At 34.5% G+C, this 25,413-nt stretch overlaps 1 protein-coding gene across 1 annotated transcript in view; it reads right to left on the bottom strand.

Moving 5' to 3' along the window:
* Surf1 (surfeit locus protein 1) overlaps nt 1-25,413 on the bottom strand; it is a 152,456-nt gene that overhangs the window by 93,996 nt on the left and 33,047 nt on the right. The window contains exons 3-4 of the mRNA XM_090401424.1: nt 20,905-21,026; nt 309-500 (exon numbers count right to left, since the gene is read on the bottom strand). Coding sequence (XP_090257550.1) covers nt 309-500; nt 20,905-21,026 — 314 coding nt within the window. The remainder of the gene's footprint in view (nt 1-308; nt 501-20,904; nt 21,027-25,413) is intronic.

Below are 25,413 nucleotides of genomic sequence, written 5' to 3' on the forward strand. Positions count from 1 at the left end.
CTGGTGTACTCCTTCCAGATATATACCAGAAATTGATAGTGATGATTATGAAAAAAATTTCCAAAATTTCCACAGTTAAGGAAATAGATGATGAACCGATAAAATATGATAATGAAAATTTTGATAGCTCCATTACACACATACAGACACACACTAATATACAGTATGAAAGAATTATTGAAATAGCTGACAACCATAAACTAGATTACCTGATTTACCTCAGGTTCTAGAGATCTAGATATCATATGCGAGTTACTATAAATAATGGGAGAAAAAAGTTCATTTATTATAAGCTCATTGATACTCACTTTCTATCTGAAAGAATAAAGGGTGTGATTACAAGACTTCCACTATGACTGGTGGAAGATATCAGCCCACCACCACCATTGCTTTCCGACAACTCTATGAGGGAACGGGGAGTGATATAAATTTCACCAGAGTGATCAAATCTTCCTACAACTTGCACTTTACGATATTCTAAATTATTCAGTTCTTCAATTCTGTAGATTAAGCATTAAAAGATATTAATATTCCACATGCATAAAAGTGTTAATTTAATACATTTCAAGAATTATGTCTACTAATAAGTATGCATAATATTTAAACAGACATAAACAAACTGTAATTAATTGAAATGATAATTTTCATTACATGAAGCAATGAAAATAGCAAGATCCCCACCAGTGGTGCCTTGCTTATTAAAGACCTCAAGTGGCTTGAAAAATTATCATTTACTGTTTCTAGAACAGAGCTGCCACTTTATTTAAATTATAACCCATCCAAAATACTGTTCAAGTACTACAGGTTTACAGCTTTCATGGATGCGATTCACATGAAAAAACAATTATTATTATTATTATTATTATAGGCTAATCCAAGGAGTCCTCAGACTCATCAAGGGAGGCCCTAAACATCATGTCAAGAACTATCCAACATTTGCACAGTATTTATCATATTTTATGTGTGTGTGTGTGTGTACAAACACAGGGTGTCTCAAAAAATTTATATCTTTTCTTTTTCAGGTGAAAAAAAACTGACCTTAAAAGAAGATGACAGACTTACAGTTGAACAATGGAAATGCAGTAATCTACCATTTATCTGACCCTTCACTTATCAGAACTCACTTTTCTGATAACTGAAGCATAATTACATGGGGCTCTACCAGAAGTTGGTTCAACATGCAAGGGTTGGTTAATTGAAGGATCGATCTTTTGAAGGTCAGATAAAATGGTATTTTATTGCATATACTGAAATGGTGCTGGAAAGACAAAAACATAAAGTCCAGAGACAGTAGGGAAATTAATTTCAAACAGAATCTCCAATGCAAATTATAATTTCACTTATCTGCAAAATTGTAATTTGTGGATGGAAGCCTGAAACATTTAAACAGTTACAGCAGAAAATCAAAAGGGACTGTTGTTTAATTACAAGAGATATGTTTGCAGATCAGTTTCTCACCAATGTCAGCAATGCCTTAATGACAATGGAAGACATATTGAACCACTTGAGATACTGCATCGTTTAAACATAAAACAAGTAATGCTTTTATATCTAATCTTTATTGTAACATTTACTCTTAATTATAAAATTATCAAATTAAATTTAAGAAAAACAACAGTTATTAGCAACCAGAGTGTGTGTGTGTATATCAGGGGCAAATATTTCGAGTGTGCTAGGTATGCGGTGCTCATCCACGAAACATCAGTATCAGCAATATTATATTTTTGCATTTATTCCTATTAAGGTCTCCCCTAATTGTTTGCAGACTTTGTGCAATTCCTAATATTAAACAGAATATACTAATGCTTCATTGCCCTCTTCACGAAGATAATGAAGTATTAATGCTTCATGAAAAGGGCACTTTTCAACGTGTAAACATTGTATCACATTCACGTGAATAGCCTGGGTGTGCTTTCAAAATGCATACACCTTTGAGCCCTTTGAAAAGATGTAAAGAGGGCGCAGCAGGTCAAATTCTTAGTGTTCAAGTATTTTTAAACTGCTCAGAAGGCGAGGCTGGGTGAGCTCACATTGAGAGCTCACCCAGCACTTAGTGGCTGTGGTTGGTTATTGTGTCAACCAATCCAATTGAACGTTGTCACTTGTCATGAGTTCAGCGCTTTCTGTATCTGTTGGCTGTATTACAAACAGCTGTTACACATGTTTTCTGGAACTGAAAATTTGAAAGTGGATGTCAGGAGAAAAAAACCTAAATGTTTCTCTTGCTTGTGCAGTATAGCATCTGTTGAGGTTGCAAAGTTTTTTAACGGTATAGAGACATTTTTATTCTAGTCTTCAGAAACAACAGACAGTAAAAAATATCTATTCCTGAATAAAAATGAATATTCTGTGTATTAAGACATTGATCTACAAAAAAACACCAGCATATGTGAGATTGATAAGACAAAAGAACCACTGATACTAAAAAAATAAAAAAGTAATGAATGTAGGAATCCCGAAAGTGTTGATAATTCTGATAATGATCGGATGTTATGTATACTGAGTCTCAGTAAACAAAAGAAAATTCTTGGAAAATGGAGCGAAACATACATAAACCAGAGAAATATGCATAACATGGGCAATAAATTTTACGAAATGATTTGCTGCTCCATGAAACCACATTTATTCCTGCCATACTCTCTCCTCGTAAGCTTCTTCTTTTTTTTTTTTTTTATTATGCCAGCATAAATTCACTTATTCATGTCTAGACTTTATAGCATCAAGCTATTTGCTCTACCCAGCAACTTATAGGACACACACACACACATATCGCAAATGTCAATTATTAATAATTCAGTTACCATTAATGAAAGTATTTCTACTCACAATCATTCTTTCCTTTCATTTCCTATTCTCACATGTCTTATAAATAATGATGGTTCACATATTTTCATCTTTGAGTATTTCAAATATACCAAACCAAATATAGCATTCCCCTTAATTGTTGCTTTCTAATAAATCTTGAAAACAAACAGATTGCCCCCCCCCCCCCAAGTAGAAGTATTCAACGTTATCCTGCAATTAATTTCATTGGACCAATTAAGATGAGTGCTGATGTACTATGCACGCTCAAAACTCTCATATATCGATAAAAATGCAATCGTACAGTCACATGCATCCAGAGAGGAAAACGAGGCACTTCCCCTGGGATCCAGTAAAAAATTCCAAAAATTATAATCATAAAAGTGATTGAGATATGTAACCTTACACCCTGAACTATGGGACGCTTTTTCTGTCTTAAAATTTTATTATGGATTGGCCTGTTTTGGTCCATGGGGGGTAGCCATAGAACACGTGTTTTATTGCAGCAATAAAGCAAGTGTTCCTTTTTTTGGTTCATCTTTTTCTGATTTGTGAAAAAAAAACGTTCATTACTGTTGTCAACAGTGAACAGTTCATTTGTCCTCTGTGTTTAGTGAGTCACTGAGTGAAGTGTGAATTGTAAATTTATAGTGAAACAAATTTAAACAGAAAAATCCACTTTTAAAAGACAAGGGTATGTAATTTGGGGTGCTTAAGGGTCAAAGCTGTATAACTGAGAGGAGACCTCCACATAGCCTTTAAAGGAATGCGGAGAACCGACCAGGGCTTCTGACCTAATGTCCAATCCTCACCTTCTCGTGGTGCACCCTGTTAGGTATCTACTGAACGAACGAGGATGGGCTGGCAATTTGGGATTTAGCCAACCAAATTGTATTCTTATTGGTTAAACCAAAATAAAAAATGATGGTACAACATGACAAAATTTCATGCCGGCTGGGGCGTCGCCCAGTTAAACAAGGCCCCGTTCTTTTCGCCAAGAAACCAGGGCGAACAGCGAAAAGTCAGCTACTGGAACAAATCTGAAAACACACCCCAACTCAACATCGCCAGAATTAAAGATCGGTACTATCAATATAAGAAGCCTGAATGGCAAAGAAATGGAGACATAATAGGGGTGACTGAAACAAAAAAGACAAAAACTGGTGAGATCTTTCTGAGCAATAAATACAAAATGTTATATTCAGGCAATGACAATCAAGGAAAAGAAGGAGTAGCCATAGTATTGAACACAAAATACAAGGCTAATCTTCTTGAATGGCAGTCAGTCTCAAGTAGAGTAATGTGGGCAAATATGAGAATGGGGAACTGGACAATGAGACTTATTTGTGCCTATGGTTCCACAGAAGGTTCTACTAAGGTAGAAGTGGAGGAATTTTTTGAGGCTTTAGAAAAAGCAACTGACACAATGAAAAAGGAAAAGTTGGTCCTTGTTGGGGATCTAAATAGCAGAGTAGGAAATGATTGTGAGACATACAAAAATATTCTGGTAAAATTTGGAGAAAAGAGCAAAGCTAATAATAATGGCAAATATCTGTTGGATTTCTGCTCAGGACATGGACTGGTTATTACTAACACCATGTTCCAACATAAAAATGTGCATAAATTCACATGGAGAGAAGAGGCAAGGAATAAGAAAAGTCTCATTGACTATGTTATTGTAGATAGTGAGGTTTTCTCCCTGGTGCAGGATACCAGAGTGTACAGAGGATTTGAAATTGGAAGTAATCACTATTTAGTCTTGAGCAGGATAAAATTGAATTTCATATCAAAAAGAATAACATGTAAGAAAGTGTTAAAGCGAATAAAAATAGAGCAGCTCTCAGATGTGAACTGTAGACTAAAATACACAAAGATTATTGAAGAAAAAATGAAAGAGTTTGAGAACAGGAATCAAACCTTGAAGATTCAGTGGCAAGCCTTGAAGAAAGCCCTGATTGACTCAGCTAGAGAGGCATGTGGTGAAGTTGTCTGTAAGGATAGAAAAATTAGACCTCCATGGTGGACACAGGAAGATAAAGAGGCAGTGAAAGAAAAGAAGAAAGCATATCAAAAGTTCCTGGCAAATAAGTCAGCTTGTGCTCTTCGAGAATACAGAGACAAATGCAAGAATGCTAAACACTGTGTAAAACTAGCTAAACAAAAATTATGGGAGGACTTTGGCAAGAATATAGAAAATAAATATCAAGAAGGTGGCAAAATATTCTGGAGGTTGTTGAAGAAGCTTAGGAATGGAGGAAAGAGTGCTGTAAAAGGAGTTAGAGATGATAAAAGTGACATGAAAATGGAAGAAAAGGATATCCTTGAAGTATGGAGTAATTACTTTGAAAAACTGCTAAATGAAAGAAGCAGTGATGACAGCACAGTGGTAAAAAACACTGAACAGACATGTAGTCAGGAATACATATCCATACTTGAAGCAGAAAAAGCCATCAAAGGCTTAAAATGTGGAAAGGCAGCAGGAGTGGATGATATTTGACCAGAAATGCTGAAGTATGGTGGTATAAAAGTCTTACAGTGGCTGCACTGCACAGTTCAAAATGCCTGGACAGAAGGACGAATTCTATGATTGAGTACAGCTCTCATAGTACCCATATATAAAAAGGGAAATAAAACTGAATGTGAGAATTACAGAGGTATTTCCCTACTAAGTGTTCCTGGCAAGATCTATGCAAGTATACTTGAGAAATGATTGAGAAGAATTGTGGAAGAAAAGCTTGTGAAGAACAAGCTGGATTCAGGCCAAATAGAGGCTGTCAGGATCAGCTCTTCACTTTACGAGAAATAGTCGAGAAAGCATGGGAATATAACAAAGATCTGTATTTAAGTTTTGTCGATTTGGAAAAGGCATATGAAAAGGTGCCAAGAGAGAAGCTATTCAGTACGCTAAAGTTATATGGTGTCAATGGGGCATTATATCAAGAAATACTTAGTCTTTATTTGAGTTGTAAGTCAGCAGTTAGAATTGAAGGAAGTACAGGAAGGTGGTTTAATGTTAAATCTGGTGTGAGACAAGGATGTACATTATCCCCTCTGTTATTCATTATCTATATGGATCACATTATGAAGGAAAGTGGTATTAAACATGATATCAAAATTGGAGATGTTAATGTCAGCTCTTTGCTTTATGCAGATGATGTTATACTTCTAAATAAATCCGCTACAAGTCTGCAAGATTCTCTGACTAAATTGAATAACTGTTGTAATAGATATGGTATGAAGGTCAGCAATAAAAAGACAAAGACAATGAAAATAGGCAGAATCATTGAAAATGTCAACTGTGTTGTGAATGGAAAATCTGTGGAACATGTAAAACATTTCAGCTACTTAGGAACGATTTTTAGTGAAGATGGTAAATTGAATATAGAAATAGACAACAGAATCAGCAAAGCTGGTATGGTGGGAAGTGAAATGAATAAATTCATATGGAATAAGAGAGAAATTAGTCAGAACACAGTTGACATTTTCAATGATTCTGCCTATTTTTCATTGTCTTTATATAAGACAGTGTTCAAACCTGTTTTAATTTATGGATCTGAGAGGCTGAGTCAGAAGTAAAACACTTGACCAAAGACTAGAGACCGCAGATATGAGAGTCCTGAGAAAGATTAGAGACATGAACAGATGGCATCAATGGCAATATCATATTAAAAACGAGGATATTAGGAAAGAACTTGACATTGTCAGCATCCAGGAATGCATTAGCAGAGCTAATCTCAGGTGGTATGGTCACTTAAATAGAATGGGAGAGAAAAGATTAGCAAAACAAGTGTTCTCTGCCAGGTTGGCAAGAAAACGACCCAGAGGAAGACCAAGATATAGGTGGATTGATACGGTACAAAGTGCCTTAGACGATAGAAATATAAGATCTGATAATGTTGGAGTCTTGACAAGTAACAGCCTGATTTGGAGGAAAATTGTAGACAGGAAGTTAGTAATGATGTAATTTTTTTCATGTAGTACTATCATATCCTGTACACCCCTTGAGGGTACATGGCAGGAAATTGATGATGATGATGGTGTATGTAATTTAATATTATTTTACTTGTTAGTTTTATGATTTTTTTTTCCCTTATAAACTGAAATAATTTAATTTAGGATTTTAGGATTAATTAATTAGTTTATTTTTAAATAAAATATGCCAGTCAATTTTTTTTTTATATATGAAATTTTGCTAAAAAACTGTAATAAATTCCGAATACTTTTTTCCAAGAATTAAAGATCATTAAAATCGATGTATAAAATGAAAATAATGTATTTATAGTTTACATCGACAAATAATTACATCAAAAAAATGCTAAAAGATATTTATTGATGTAATTATTTAATTACATCAGTAACTATAAAAATTTATTGATGTAACCCCCCCTCCCCACCACCACATGGAAAATGTTCTGCAGATGCCCATGCATACAGTCAAATTGACGCGAAATCTGTAGAGCGGGATGCATAATCCTGGCTTGGTTGGCCGAGTAGTTAGCGTATCTGTTACCGCTAAAGTGCGAAAACCGTTAATGTGCACATTACCTAGCTAATCTGCAAATTAACTGATTTGCTCCGTTAACGTGCGGAATCAAGAGTTTTCCGCATTTTACCTAGGTAATGTGCACATTAACAGCTTCCGTATCATTAAAGTTCAAAAGTTTGTTTCTCTCATTTCCTTTCCCTACTCCTTCCCCCCTTGGTTTTTAAATAAGTAAACATAATTTTATCGTATGTTTTTTTTCTTAATTGTAATAATATTTTAAACCGTTTGATTCCTTGTATTATATTAATTGATTGATGATTGATTCTATCAACTAATTTGTTGATTGTTTGATTGTATTAACTTGATTCTTTAGATATCAAAAATTAAATAAATAACATTATCTTAATTTAAACATAAAGAAACGTTGCTGTTGTTCCAGCAAAGATCTTATTTTCACTTTAACGAGTGCCTAGTAGGTAATGTGCAGATTACCTAGGTAATTTGCAGATTACCTAGGTAATTTGAGAAATGAAACAATTTTCTGCACATTAACGGATCACCATAGTTAATCTGCACAATACCTAGATAATCTGCAGAATAACTGATTTCTGCACTTTAGCGGTAACATATCTACTCTCTAGCCAAGAGGCTGTGAGTTCAAATCCTGCATAGGCATGGATGTTTGTGATTGTCTTTGACCTTCATACATTCATTCACTCAAGTATAGATACATTCTCTATACTTGGGTGAGTGTATCTTCACCCTGCAGTGGGTAGAAAAATGGGCTTTTCATCATTATCGTATATATATATGTGTGTGTGTGTGTGTCTATTCTTCTCCCTATCTTTTCATACTCATTTTGGAATCTATTTCCTGTTAACATGTAACTCACCTCTTACTTAGTCCCCTCTTTGATCATCCAACTTCATGAACCACCTAACATAAGTGAGATACTTGCTTTTGTTCCAACCTACTTTATTGTTTCAATTCATCACATCAATTCAGAGACAGTTATCTGCATTTCTTGATACAGATAACTGTGTCTGATACAGATAATGGTTCCTGTTCATTTCAAATAAAACTATAAAGAAAAAAAAAAAGAATAAATAAATAAATGTGTGGTGTATGCACAGATGAAAATGAGATTTACCTTAAAAAATTGAGAAAAGTGCCAGTAATTCCGAATGCAAGCATTCGGAATCAGAATCAGTGGGATGTTCATGTTTGCTGAAAGAGTAGCACTACTGAAGTTTGATATTTCTGAAGATGTTAAATAGTAAAATTAAAGGCTCTTCTTTAATTCAAAAATTGAAGGTTAAATGAAATTTCATCTGTGCACGTGCACACACACACACACACACACACACACACACACACACACCTCCAAATCAAAAAAATTAGAATAAGCAAAGAAAATGTGTAGAATAATTTGTAATTTTAATTTATTGAATAGAAAATAATTATTACCAAATATGAATTAGCATCATCTAAATCATGTCTTTGTAGATTATATAATCATGTAAACACATCAAAATGTGATATAAATTATAAGAAAACTGTTATTTGAAAACCAAATTTTTGGAGAAGGACAGTGCAGCTTTAGGAAAGGAAGATCCTGCATAGGAATATATGCACTCGAAGAAGGAAAAAAAAATCTGAAACAGAAGAATTCTATAAAAACCTCCAAAATCTAATTCAGAACACAAATAAACAAGATTACTTAATCATTGCAGGTGATTTCAATGATAGAATTGGATCAAATACATTTAAAGATTTAATAGGTAATCAAGGATGAAAACACCATAAATAACAATGGAAGAGAATGTAGGGAATTTATGGACTATAATAGTTTGAAAATCACCAACAGCTTCTTTAAACATAAAGATATACATAAATATACATGGGAAGTCAGAGGATATAAAAGCATCATTGACTATATAATAGTGAATGAAAAACTAAAGAAACTGGTAAGAAATTGCAGAGTATACAGAGGATGCAATATTGATTCAGACCATTTAATCAGTACTATTAAGATTACAAACCAGAGAAATAGAAACAATACAAGAACACAAAAACAAAAGCAGGAGCAATTTAAGACAGAACTGTTACAGCACGATAGTATCAGAGAACTATATCAAAGAAGACTTACAAATCATACAAAGAAAATAAATGATGATACAGATATAGTAAATGAATGGCAATACATTAAACAAATAGTAAAACAAGCAGCACATGAAGCCATAGGAACAAAACTGCAAAGAAAAAGGAAAGGACTCAGAACCTGGAACCCAGAAATAGAATCTTTAATAAGAAAGAAAAAAGAAATGTACCTTAAATGGTTAAACAACAGAACTATAGGAAATGAAATAGAATATAAAAGAATCAGAGCAATAACAAGAAGAGAAACTAGGAAAATCAGAAGACAAGACTGGGAAAAATTTGTATCAAGATTAAAGCATGACTTAAGTGGACTTCAAATAAAGAGCTATAAAATCATAAAAAAATGACTCAAGAAAAAGGACAATCTACAATTAGAAGGCCCCTCCACAAAAGAATGGACCAATCACTACACCCAGCTTCTGAACAATAACAATCAAATTGAAATAAAACAAGTAATAAGTCAAGAAACAAATGAAGAAGCAATACAGTTAAATGATTTAAAGAAAATATTGGAAAAACTAAAAAATAGAAAAGCTACAGGAGAAGATGGAATAAATTCCGAACTATACAAATACAGTTCTAAACCATTCCAATTACTATTAATTAAATTCCTAAACAGAATATGGGAAGAAGGAAACAGAAAGGACTGAGGAAACTACAGAGGAATATCCATATTAAATACATGCTATAAAATATATCTAGATATAATCAAAAGTAAATTAACACCATGGGCCGAGGAAATTATTGGAGGAGAACAGTGTGGCTTTAGGAAAGGAAGATCCTGCACAGATCCCACATTTACACTCAAACAAATTATAGAAAAAAGAATAGAATTTAACTTGCCAATATATATATATATATATATATATATGGCTCCCTGGATTATGAGAAAGCATACGATCAAATCAACAGAACAAAATGAATCAATATACTGTATGAATTGAAAGCTCCGCCTCATGCAAAAGCAATAGCAAATATAATGGAAGAAAGCTATATTAAAATTAAAATTAATAATTAAACAACCGAAAAAATTAAAATCAATAGAGGTCTCATTCAAGGAAGTGGATTATCTGATACTATTCAATATACAATATATATGGAAAAAATTTCAAGAGAGTGGAGGAAGAAAAATCATAGGAATTAAAATAGGAAATAAAGAATTAACCAGACTTTTGTATGCTGACAATCAAGTTATTTTTGGGGAAAATGAAGACCAATTACAGAAAAATCTACACGTATTGAACAAAACAATAGAACAGTATGACATGAAAATCTCAATAAATAAAACAAAATCAACAGCATTTCAAGGTTAAAGAAATTAAACGATGCAAACTAGTCATCCACAACAAAGTAATAGAACAAGTGAACAAATTTAAATATCTAGGAAATTATATAAGCCCCAATGTAGAAAGATTTTTACCTTGGGTATAATATATGTTAAAGATACCAAGCTATTTTAAACCTGGTTTTAATCCATTTCCCAAGAAAGCAAACGACAAGTAAGTCGAGTTTGCATCTGCAAGCAGTGCAAGTCTTAGGAAACTCGTGGTAAAGTGGAATAAGCTCTGATCACTATTCTTAATATTTATCCTTAATGCAAAGCACATCTCCTTGAGGAGATGTAAGATGCTATGCATTAAATGCAAGGGACCACTACCCATTGGGTAGTGGCTCCTTGCCTTTAATGATGTATGATGCTATGTATGAGATGTATGATGCTATGCATTAAAGGCAAGAGCCACTACCCATTGGGTAGTGGTCCCTTACCTTTAATGCCCCTTGCCACTACCTAATGGGTAGTGGCCCCTTGCCTTTAATGCATAGCATCATACATCTCCTCAAGGAGATGTGCTTTGCATTAAGGGTAAATATTAAGAATAGTGATCAGAGCTTATTCCACCTTTACCACGAATTGCCTAAGACTTGCACTACTTTGCGGGTCACCCAGACTTGCACTACTTGCAGGTGCAAACTTGACTTACTTGTCTGTTTGCTTACTTGGGAAATGGATTAAAACCAGATTTAAAATGGCTTGGTATCTTTAACATATACGCCCCAATGGAGAAATCGACATTGCATATAAAAAGCAAAAATTCCTAGCAGTCATTGGAACTTTGAACAGATACTTCAATAAAACAATATTGAAGGAGAACATAATAATAGCCAAACCAATTGAAGGAGAAAATAATAGCCAAACCAATTCTAAAATATGCCAGTGAAACATGGACTTGGGAAGAACGAGATAAAAGACAAGCGGAAGCTGCAGAAATGAAGTTCCTAAGACAGCTCGCAGACTATAAAAGAATAGACAAGATAAAAAATGAAGAAATAAGAAAACAATTATCCATAATTAACATAACAGAAGCATCACAAACTATAGAGAGAGAGAGAACTGGAAAAACCACGTAGAAAGAATGAATGAGGACAGATTGACCAAATATTGCCTGGAAATATAAACCAAAGGGACACTGATCAAGAGGAAGACCCAGGAGGAGATGGGCAGAAGACTTTTTAAACCCTTGAAAACATAACAAGCAAGCAATTGCCTAATACGTGAAGCCAAGAAGAAGAAATTATTTGAAAACATTCACAAAATTAGAATAATTTTTAGTGTGGTTCAAAATATTTGGTTTAGAGGAGAGCACAGAAATAGCATATATATATTTCAGTAGCTGTGGGAATGACTCGTGTTTGAGGAATCAATTGCATGTGGATTTCAGTTAATCATTTTAAACATGGGTCGAAGGAGTGACATATCGGATGCTAAGAAGTTTCGTATGGTGTCTCAACACGAAGGCCAAACTCAACAGTTTATAGCTAAGGAATTGAAATGTTCTCAAGCAAGCGAGTATTGAGACAGTATTCTAATAACTGGAGTTTTTAAAACAATCATTGCAATAGTAGTCAAGAGGTAATAACTACATCAATAGATGAAAGGAGATTGAAGAATATCATGAAGAAAAACTGGTTCCCAAATGTAAGCTTTTTCACAGGAGATGGAAAGAACTAGGTGTGAATGTGTCTAAATCTATGATGTTGAGATTACTTCACACATTGGCCGAGTGGTTCGCATATCCACTCTCCAGCCAAGAGGCTGCAGGTTCAAATCTAGTCAAGGGCATGGACGTTTGTAATTGTCCAACGAACCAATTTCCATATGTATTGCTGTGACCTATGTCCTGGCATAGTATAACCTTTGATGTCTTTGTGCTATTAAAAAAAAATCAAATCAAACCACCAATCTCTCTAGTACCTTAACCCCAAATCCAGACATACATGATGAGATATGCAATGATATTTCATCAAATCCCATTGCCTTATTGATATCAGCTTATTTATTTCCTCATATACCTCCTGCTTGCTCACAATTAAAACTCCTTTTCTATGTCCTCTACACTTGAGTTTTTCATGATTTCACCCTGATGAGGATGAAACACCCTTATAAATTGTTCACCAAATACCTTCACGACTACCATTTTCATTCATTAACATCATTTTATCATAATCATTTCCCCATCTATTTGAACATATCTGAAAATCTCTCTAGGGATTTTCTTGGCCTGATTTGCTAATTTCTGCTCATGCCATAGTTTTTCTGTTCTTACCAACTGAGTTGCCATCTTGGCATGCTCTTTATACTCCTCATGCAACTGACGGCTACCATTATTCATCTTGTGCTGCCCCCCACAGTATCCTCTTTATCCAAATTTCATGCCTTATCCATTTATTCAGTCTTTCGACATATGGAATCTGTTTGCACATCAATGTTGTTAAATATCTTTTGGTCAGTTCCCATACAGCATTTATCTGCCTCCCACTTAACACCTCATTCCATGCTATAGCTCAAAGCTGTCTCCTAATCTTTTCATAATCACCAGCCCTGTAATTCCACATATATCCTTTCCTCAGAGAAGTCTTCATATGGCTAGTCACAACCCAGGTGATCACTTCATGATCACTCTCAATAACTGGAGGAGAGTGCAAAACTCCACTCACAATCACATCTTCTGATGAAACGATCAGATCTAAAGCTCTCAATCCTCATGTGCACTCCTTTACTGTCTGAGAGTCTCTCAGACAATAAAGTTGTCTCTCACTTCAACTTCAAGAAATTCATTTTCCTTATTCCCAAATGTTATTTCTTCATTCCACTCTATACTGTCATAATTAAAAGGCACATAATAATTCCCTTCTTGACCAACCAAAGTTGCTTTTATGAGGGTAGTCTGAAATGTTCTTGGCCTCGACCATAGATGGCAACACTATCAGCAAGTTTTTTTTTCTAAGTTAGTACATTTGTCATAAGCATCCATGTGAAATTGCAAGTCATTCTATCAAGTAGTTTGTTTTATACAGCTCTCTGAAGCAAAAGCATTTGTCTGTATCCCTTGAAATGGATAAAATTGAGTATGGTGCAGTTATAAAATTCTTTGTAAAAGAAGATTTAATACCAAAAGAAATTCATTCAAAGTTCCTAAAAGTTTATGGGCACTGTTCTCCTTCATTTTTGACAATTAAGAAATGGGCTGGCAAGTTTAAACGTGGCCATACCAGCCTCGAAGATAATTCACGTGAAGGACGTCCAAAAAGTGTAACACCACCACTAGAAATCACTGATCAACTGCACGATATGGTATTGGATGACCGGCTAGTCAAAGTGCGTGAAATTGCTGAGACTATAGGCATTTCAAAAGAACGTGTGGGATCTCTATTTTGCATGAAAAATTGCAAATGAAAAAGCTTTGTGCAAGATGGGTGCTGCACTTGCTCACAGCAGATCAAAAATGCACTTGCATGAACATCTCTGAACAGTGCTTGAAGCGTTTTAACAAGAATAAAACTGATTTTGTGCATCGATTTATTACTATGGATGAGACTTGGATTCACCATTACACACCAGAATCCAAACAGCAGTAAAAACAGTGGACAGAAGCCGGTTGTTCAGCACCAAAGAAGACAAAGTCAGTTCCATCAGCAGGAAAGGTCATGGCATCAGTGTTTTGGGATGCTAAAGGCATTTGGTTTTTTAATTATCTTGAAAAAGATAAAACAATTCGTGAGAAAAGACCCGGTTTGCAGAAGAAAAAAATCATCTTTCATCAGGACAAAGCACCTGCCACAAAGGTGTTTTGGCAATGGGAAAATTAAGGAATCAGCACTATGAATTGTTGGAACATCCACCCTATTCCCCAGATTTGGCTCCCTCTGACTTCTATCTCTCTTCCCAAAACTAAAACTCTTCCTCGATGGTCAGCGTTTTTCTTCGAATCAAGAGGTGATTGCAGCTGTAGAGGGGTATTTTGCAGATCTTACTGAGAACCACTACGGGGACAGGATAATGGTGTAGGAGCATCGCTGGAATAAATGTCTTAGTCTTAAGGGAGATTATGTTGAAAAATAAAAATTATTTTGAAATTATATATTCGTTATTTCATTGTTAGGCCGAGAACTTTTTAGATCACCTTCGTACATTTCTTCAACACCAGCCTCCACATTCCCTGGTCTACAGCAGCATCTAAATAAATATCTCTGCCTATCTTGCTGCCAGAGTTCAGGGCTCTGTACTTCAGCAATGGTTGAAGTACAGAGCTAGTGTAAGGCAGGTTGTGGAATGCATTGCCTGACAGAGTGGTGAGAGCAAGAATGGTCAGTGAGTTCAAGGAGTGGTATGATAGACTTTGTGTTTCCTAGGATGAGTCTCTTGACTCCATGGAGGACTTAATAATAATAATAATTGTCTCCTTATCTGTACTTTGCAACATGTTCTTCAACTTCCACATCAATCTTTGAGCTATTCTGCTACTTTTACAATATGCTTCCTGAACTTCAAATATACTTCTAGCCCTGTCAATTTCCTGTAGTCCTGTTCCAGTAATGTAGTACACAGCTTGTAATTATTTCATTCCAAAATACATAACTTTACACTTTGCACACTAAACTTGTAACCATTATCTTTTGCTCATACTATCAGTCTATTTAAATCATCCTGCAAGATTTCTAATGACTGTTAATAATTATTGTTCTCCCAATTTTTAATCAGCAAAGACAAATGGCAATGGTTGAAGTACAAAGCCCTGTATCCTAGCCAATACTACTGTAAGGCAGCATGCTATTATATGGGATCCTTCATGAAGTATGCAGAATCATTGTGAGAGGATCACACTAACCATTATTCATATATAACCTGTCATATATCTACTTTGGCAACCCCCCCCCCAACAAAAACAAACACACCACTTTCAAAGCAAAAAATCTAGTTCCTATGCTTTCTTAACTACTCTCTAACACCACTTTTTGAGTTAATCCTGATTTCTCCTGTCCTGTTAATGTGTGTGGGGGGAGAATATGTATCTATCATATTCCTTGAAACACAGCATAGCGCAGGCATACCACAGCCACTTGCCTGCCTTCTCTTAGATTTTACTCCACTATATACCATTCTCTGACATCTGTCCATTAGCCATCTTCTTATCCATGTCCCCAACTTCATATCCATTCCTATTTGTTCTGGTTTTACAGTTCTGTATGGAATCCTGCTGAATGTTGAATACAGAGTAACTATGTCTGCAACATCTTGGGTAGCCATTTCCTTTATTCACTGAGATGTCACTTTATTATAGCAAGTCGAGTAAATTGGGACTCTCTCAGACCAATGTTGTTGAGCATTCAGTCACAGTGAAGTCTGAAAAACTAATCTATGTTAAGCATATCAAAAACATATTAAATATGCTGACAAACTGAAGGAGTTGTTACAACAATATTTGGAAGTAGGGATTATTAAACCCTCAATATCTTTGTGCACATTTTTAGTCCTAGAGAAGACAAATGATCATCTTAGGTTTGTCCTTGTCTTAAGGCCAGTAAATAAGATTATTACAGAACCTATTGACTAACCCCTAGGACTAAAAAATTGAGAATTCCACAAAAATAAGGCATTTGATGATCTCAAAGCAGCACTGATTGAAATTTATACTGATGCACCCTGAATTATGAAAAAACTTTCACATCTCTGCAGATACATCACAGGACTATATTGCAGGCTGTCAAAGTGCAGATGGATGAAGAGAATTTAAGACAAGTAGCTTATTTTAGTAGGTAGATTAGGTGCTGCAAAAAAAGAATTATGTTGTGATAGAAAAGGAAGCCTCAGCAGTAATTTATCCCTTAAGGAAGATTAAATATTTACTGTGTGATCAAATCTGACTTGAGTATACTGATCATACAGTGAATCATCTTCCTTAAGAAATAATGCACTTAAATACCTCTTGACCATCACTGACATCCTTCCCTTCATATGGTACTACTCTTAGTTGTTTCCAAAGTTTGTATTTATTTATTTCATGCACGAACTACAGAAAAAGTAAGAGCATACATATAAATGATTAAAAACATAAATTTAAAGAAATAGACATTAAAATAATAGGGATTAAAAGCATACATTAAAAGACAAAATGACACTTGCATAAAATATTATGCAAAAAACGTAAAATGTCATATTTCACTCATCCAATGATTAATATACTTTAAAGCTGTTTTCATTATACTCCTCTTCTCAGGTACATATATTATTAACATCTATTAAGCAGCACTGCAGAAGATCATCCATGGTTTGTGCTTCACCACATGAGCAGCTGTCATTGTCTGTGTAGCCCCATCTGGTCATATTCTGCTTTGATCTGCACATTCCAGAACAAAGTCTATTCAATGTCTTCTATCTTTGCCAGTCTAGATGTAAGACAGAAGGAAGAGATTTGTTTAAGTTCAGAGCCTCTGAAGATTGTTCTAATTACATTGTTCATCTTATAGCTTTTATGGAATCAACCAATGGTTCCACTGAGTGAATAACACTATACTTTTATTCTCTCTATAGTTTTATAATATTTATTGTCAATGAATGTCTTCTACGTCTTCCTTGGCTAGGGCAACAACCAACTATACATTTCCTTGCTTTTGCTTCTATTCACGTCAGATAACTTTAAATGCACTTCCATGTCCTTGACTTTCTGCTGAACATGTGCTCTTGCTGGTTGCAAGAGCACATGTTTCTTCTGCTATCATTAGCAATATGCATTTCCTATCCTGTTCTACCTATTCTTTCTATAAAAGCACAATACTGTTTACATTCTATCTCCATAATTTTATCATCCTCTCAACCAAATCTCACTAATGCTATTAATGTTTGCCTAAGCAAAATTAACTAAACTCCTCACCCTCATTCCTGATGATCCTGACATTAGTGTGCATTGAACTGCAATATATCTCCTTGCACTCACCACTATTTTTACATCTGGTAAAGACTGTCCCATTCAAATTCAAGACCTGACAAACTATATTCAGCAATTTTTTATCATTCCCATCATGCACTCACTCTCTTGAAACCAGAAAGACATCTACATACATGTTACCTACATCCCTCTCCCCTAAGAAAGCTGTAGTTTGTCTGATATTTTTAGTTCCAACATATCACTGATTAACACGTTTTCTAGATGCCTAATCCAAATCTTTTCAAGTCTAATCCCTCAGTCATATACGTTTGTTTATGTATGTATGGCTACACACACACGAGGGGGGGATTAAGAAGATTAATTTTTGTTCTAGATGTTTATCAGAACTTTCCAGACTCTCCCCTCCCTCCCTCCCTCACACACACACACACACACACACACACACACACACACACACACACACACACACACACACACACACACACAACTTACATACTGATTGCTTGCAATCACTGGCAATCAACTCCAAAAAAGCTATTGCAACAAACTTGCAATCGTAACTCTCTGTCTTCATTTTTCACTTCTTTCAGACATTCTTTAATAACTTCTCTCATTCCATACTTGCCACCTCTCAAATCATTCATGCCTGTCAAAGCAATCTGGTACCTCACTTTCCTTCTGTGCATTTTAACAGTATTACTAACATCCTTTTTTCTCTTCACACCTGGAAAATATGATTTCACCGTGCTCTTTATCAACTATACCTCTTATCATGAAATCGCCATACAATGTTCTTTCCTCTAATTTTCTCATATGTTCCTTCCTCTTCTCTGCCACACCACTCACCTGACATTTTTCCAACTGCTCAGGCTTTGTACTGTGAAAAACTCCACTTCAGCATACACACTCTCTCTCTCATTACAACTAGCTTATCATTCTCTGAATCTTCCATCCCGAACTTTCAATTTTTTCACCACAAATGGTAGATGAAATGACCTCTCGCTGTTATCATTCATAATTTTCTCACTATCTCATTTGCATATACACTCTAACATGTTACTGATAGTAGGTTTTGCACTTATGATCAGTAATATTCACCACACCATATTCTCACTTTTGACATGACCAACACTTCTGGCACTTACTCTCCCCACTTTTAAATTAAGTTATATCTGTTTATTCTTGAAAAGACTATTTATGCTAGAACTGGAGCAAAAAAGATGGAATGTTGAACGAAGCTCCAGAATTATGAACCAAGAATGAAACCATATGATTCAGGTAAAAGGCAAACAACAAAGAACTCAGAGTGGGGGAAAGGGTCAAAGAAAAAATAAAAATAAAAATGAACATTAGCCTTATCCTGCTTTTTGGGGACAAAGGGGACAGATACAGTGAAAATGCTTAAGACTAATATCCGGATGAAGAGATTGATTTCAATCTCTTCATCATGTAATGGATTACTGATCTGTGAGAACATAATAACATAATAAAATATAATGTAAATAACTATTTGGGAATATTGATCAAGTGTAAACGGATAAGTATTTTAATACCAACTAGTTTCTAATATCTAATAACCTCACCTTAAATGGCTACCCACGAAGGCTCGTCAACAAAATCCTTTTCTCTGAGCCACCACAAAGAGAACGAGAAGACATTCAATATATTACAACAATCGCCATTCCATATGTGAGCAGTATCTCTAACAAGCTCGCTAATCTAATCAAACCACACAAAATAAGAGTGACATTTAAACCTATAGAAACAATTCGTAAACTCCAAAAGATACCCATCCTTTCTATAAGTATGCTGGAGTCTATAATATCCCATGCTCATGTGGTTCAAGTTACATCGGCCAGACTTCGAGAAGCCTCGAGATTAGACAGAAGGAACACATTGGTTATGTTAAAAACAACAGACAAGACATATCAGGCATCACATTTCTCCATATCAAACCACAAGGTTTAATACTTTCAGAGATATGGAAAACCCTAATTAGATCTCTGAACACATAAGAAATGAACTTTAATGTAAACTCTAGAATGTCCCTTAGCAACAACTAGTAAATCATGTACACGCAATACATGTATTATTCACGTTCAATGCTATTTTCGTTTGTAATTATAATTTTTAGAATTTACAGTTAAGATCTATTTTATGATATGTTTTAACCTCAGTGCTTGTACCCTGATGATGCCAACAGCTTAAGTTTGGTGAAACTAGTCGGTATTAAAATACTTATCTGTTTACACTTGATCAATGTTCCTAAATGGTTATTTACGTTAGTTCTGTGATCAAGAAAATACATGCTCATTATAATACAATATATTTTATTGCAAACTATTTTAGCATTTTAAAATTTTATATATATATATATATATATATATATATAATAGTCATTGAACAACTCCACTATATCCTCTGCATCAGTCATTCTATTCCCATTTTTATTCCACAATCATTTCTCCTCCTGCTGGCTGCATAGCTAAAAAAAACTCCTAGGATTTTCTTTGGATCTTAGTGCCAATCTCTTCTCATATTCCAGTTTTGCCTTCCTTACAATACTAGTCACTCTTCTGGCCTGCGTCTTATATTCTTTGTGTATCTTCCCTCCATCCCTCTCCTTATATCTCCTTCCATAATCTCTTTTTTAACTGCAGTTCCTGTTTGATATTGTTTGTCATCCACTTTACACCAAATTGTCCATTTCTTCATTCTTGGAATACAGCTTATACTATTGCTGCTAACAAATATTCCTTCACAATTTCCCAAGCACTAATGATATCCTGATGATAAAAATATTATAATGATAAAAATGAAAAAAAAAAAAAAAATGAAATGAAAAAAAAAACACTAATGATAAAAATATTATATAATATTTTTATATAAATGAGAGACAATAATTATAGTCAGTTGCATTATAATTTCAAAATTATATCTCCTATTAGGTTTCCAGGTTTATTTGGAACATTCTCACATTTAACATGTTTGATTTTATATACAAACCTTCAATAAAATTCCAGTTATCAAAAATGCTCAAATATCATTGCCAAATTATATACAGAATTTTTACAAAAGACTAATGCAACTGTAAAATTTAGTTACTTAGATGAAAATTGAAAATTCGATTCAGTGGATAACGTGACAAAGTTCACTTTTCCCAATCACTAAAAACTCATCATAAATATATGTTTAAGTGATTATACTAATATTTCAGAAATATTTTCATACTCATCTGGCAAATTTATTGGAGGAGCATGGGTTTTCTCTTCTAATGCATGAATAAGTCCTAATTTCCATTTTCTTCTCTTCACTTGCCAGGTTCCCAAAACAAAAGTGGATACAGGAACAATCTATGCAATTCATATCAGTTATTAACAAATAAAAATTCTTTTCATTTTATTATATTTCAAGAAGCTACAAAGAAGCACAGATTTCTATTAAAAAAATTTATAAGGGATGAAACTATCCCTTATATGAAGAATATAGAGACAACTAAAGCTTAAGTCCAACAAATCCACTTGAATACAGAAGAAATGGATAAGGCTAGAAATTTAGGGCTGGCATGGCTACTCTACTGTATTATGTCTGGCTGAATCCAGAGAACAAGTAAAAAAAAAAGAGAGTCAACTATTGGAACAATTTCAATCCCAACAGAACCCGAAAATGAATCAGATCAATGTAGTATCAAAAGAAAAGTAATGCTAGCAGAGTATTTACAAAAATACCCTATTAACACAACTAGTGAGATTCTTAAAAATATAAGATCATTTATTCAGGCAGTAAGCAGAAAGAAAGGAGAGAAATTGGAATGGCATTATTTATGCAACTCTCACTCACAAGACTAAACTTATCACACATTTAAGTCCCATGGATGGCCCAAGTATTAGATATTCATAAATCCTCTAGAGATCAAACATGGAAGCTATTAAAGCCACTTAGAATTTATTTAAAGTTCTGAAGTAGCTCAAATAAGCATACTTTCTTCTTTGATCTTTTTCAGGCCATTAACATATGTCATTTCCACACACCTCTTTTCCAGGCATCTTTTCCAAGCATGCTCATGAGTAATATAAAGCACAGGCAAGCAGGATGACTAGTACAGTAAGGAAGGCTAAATCAGATTATTAGAGAAAATTATATCCAAAAGAGTATTTTTGCTATGTAGCAAGTAAGAGAAAGAATGACTATGGAAGGAAAGTGACAAAAAGAAGAAATAGTCAAGATACTAAGCAATCACTCCGCAAAGGTGTATCATCCAAGTGAAGGAATTGTAGTTACCAAAGTGACAGAGGCTGATGTAAGAAATGAGGTAGAAAAACTGGAGGTGTTCAGTATATTGAAAAATATCAATATGAATATATCAGAAGTGGACAGGATGTCGGCCCCACATGCTACAAGAACAAGCAAGAGAACAGACAGTGCCTCTGACAAAGTTGCTGAATCTGTCTCAGCTCTGGCAAGGTTCCAAAATAAGTATCTGAGGGATGGTGGTTAAAATATTGGAAAAGTTGATTAAAGGTAAAATACAGAAATAGATAGAAAGAAATATGCTTTGTGGTGGGAAGCATGGCTTTGTAAAGGATCTTTACAAATTACTAAGACGGGACCTTTGTAAAGGTCCCGTCTTAGTAATTTATTCACATTTTATAATAAAGTGCCAGTGGAACTGGATAAAGGAAATGGCTACAGCATGATACTACTGGACTTTACTTGACAGAACATCGTGAGGAAAACTATTACAAACGTTGAAGCCAATGGGAATGGATATGAAGCTGGTAGCATAGATGGGCTGACAGACCGAAGTATAGGTAGAGTGGAATCTAGGAGAATGAGGTGACTAGTGGAGTATCTCAGAGTTTTGTACTATAGCCACTATTCTTTAATTTGTATATTACTGATGCAGGGAAAGATTTTTAAGTGGGGGTTATTCAGTTGTTTGCTGATGATGCAAAACTGGGGTGGGCAATAAATAAATTGCCATTGTGGGCAAAGGATAATGATTATCAATTTAATGTTGTAAAATGTATGGTTATGCACCTCAAGTTGAAAAAGTTACATACTGTATATCACATTGATAGTACTGGAGTGCAGGAAATTGATGAGGTTAGAGACTTTGTGGTAATGGTGGACAGAGTGTTGAAGTTCTTAGGGAATATTGCAAAAGATTTATTTTCCTTACTGAATGTTCTCAGTAAGATTTATGTGGATCTGGAAAAGGCATATGACAAGATGCCAAGAGAAAAGCCATTCAAAATGCTACAATTACACAATGCAAATAGTACATTATATCAGTAATACATGGTCTGTATTTGAGTTGTTAGTCAGTCAGCAGTTAGAATTAAAGTGTATAAGAAGGTGGCTGTTTGATGTTAAATCAGGTGTGAGACAAGGGTGCGCATTATTTCCACTGTTATTCATCATTTATATGGATCACATTATGAAGGAAAGTGGCATTAAACTTCATATCAAAAGTGGAGATGTTAATCTCAGCTCTTTATTTATGCAGATGATGTTATATTCCTAAATAAATCTAGTATAGATCTGCAGGATTCCCTGGCTAAATGGAATGACTACTGTAATAAATTTGGTATGAAAATCAGCATTAAAAAAGACAGATTATAAAATAGGCTGGAATGATGAACACATCAACTGCATCCTGAATGGGAAACTTGTAGAAAGAGCAAAACACTTCAGCTATTTAGTCATAATTTTTAGTGAATATGGCAAATTAAATACGGAAATAGACAACAGAACTAGCAAAATTGATATTGTATGAAAGCTGAATACATTTATATGGAATAAAAGAGAAATTAGAACAAAACAATAAACTAGTTGTATGGAAGACAGTTCAAACCAACTTTAATTTCTGGATCAGAGAGCTGAGTTAGAAATAAAACACATGATCAATGATTGAAACCACAGATATGAGAGTTTTGAGAGAAAAAAAAATTATGGAGATGAACAGATGGCATCAATGACATTATCATAATATAAATGAGGATATTAGGAAGGAATTTGATATTGTTTGATATTGTTCAGGAGCATGTGAGTGGAGATAATTCCAAGTGGTATGGTTACAGACAGCAAAGCAAGTGTTTTTTTACTAGGATGGCAGGGAAAAGGCCTTGATACAAACGAAGATCTAGGTGAAATGAAGATGCAGTAAGAAAAGATGTACAAAATATATCTGATAATATCTGGAGCCCTAATTGGAAGGACAACTGTCATTGATATTATATGTCATGATATTATATATATATACACACACACACACATAGATAACTCTCGTTATATGCAAGTGTTGCATTCTCAAGAATCACCATATACAGGCAGATTCTGGGTTATGGACGACCCAACTTACAGCGTTCCGTATACTTACAAAAGGGCTCCCCGTTAGGATAATTAATAATGAAATAATTAATAATTTGGGAACTAGTTTCTTCCATGTATGTAAACAAACCCGTATGGCATAAGCAGTTTGTTGGCACAACATCTTTATGCTAGCGGCGGCTAGTCTCATTGTCACTGACTTACTAGTTCACTTGTTAATCCCATTTACAAGAATTAACCGATGAAGACCTTATGGAGATAGAGAAGCAACTGACAGAAACACAAGAACACAAAGAATCAGAAGATCCAGAGCTAAAAAAGTTTATGATAAAAGAATTAGCTGAAGCTTTTTATCTCATTGAAGCAGGATTTGCTAAGATTAAAGAGTAAGATCCTAACATTGAGCAGTTTACAAAGGTTTACTGTTGCAGTTAGTGAGAACATCAGCTGCTACAAGGCCACTTATGATGAAAAAAAGAAAAAGGCTGTGCAAACAATCCTAGATGCCTTTTTCAAGAAACTGACTTCGGTGGTAAGCTTCTCTCCTCCAGCAACAGAATCAAATCCTGATTCCCCAGCACCAGACCAACCTCTCTAACACCAGAATCTGATCCTGATTCTCCAGCACCCACTCCATCCTCTCCAGCACCATCTTCCGATTAATATTAGCCTACCTTCTTGCCTTAAAAAGCCTCTTTCAGTAAGCAAGACATTGATGCAATATTAGGTGAGTGTTAACCTTTAATATTCTTTTGTGAAATTTCTCTTATCTAAACTTTTTGTATGGGTTTGTTTTTATTAAAAGAAAGAGCACAATAGTTTATTGTGCTCTTTCTTTTATTACAGTAAAGGGGTATTATTATTACAGTATTATACTGTATTATTATTATTGCCACATATGAGCCATTATAGTATTGTTATTATTATTATTATTATTACCGTATGTGAGGTGTTCATCAGATAGAGTTACATACAAATCCAACCTAAAGATGTTCTCAGGAACATATCTCGTCCATAACCTCGGGACTGTCTGTATATCGAAAACATGTAAAATGGGAGGCTTATAATATGGGATAATAGAGGTTATGTTCCCAAATAAGCAAGATTAATTTCATGATTAATCTCTTTCAAGATTAATTTAATCAAAAATGCACATATTTTTCATAGATATTAAGGCATAAGACTAGTTAATATAAAAATTCAGTATGTACTGTATAAAATAAATAACTATTAAAGTAGTTCTTTATTTTCAAGATTAATACATCATGCAACTTTCCCAAAAAATATTCAATTAAAATCTGTGATGTTATCCAGCCTTTCTTATTCACTCTCCAAATAATCTCCTAATAATAACAATCTTCAAATAATCTCTTAGCTCGACCAGCCCATGGAAAAGGACTAGAGAAT

Source organism: Typopeltis vanoorti, chromosome 12 (genome assembly GCF_054136105.1).
Source record: "Typopeltis vanoorti isolate ZY-2024b chromosome 12, IOZ_Tvanoo_1.0, whole genome shotgun sequence".
Lineage (NCBI taxonomy): Eukaryota > Metazoa > Arthropoda > Arachnida > Uropygi > Thelyphonidae > Typopeltis > Typopeltis vanoorti.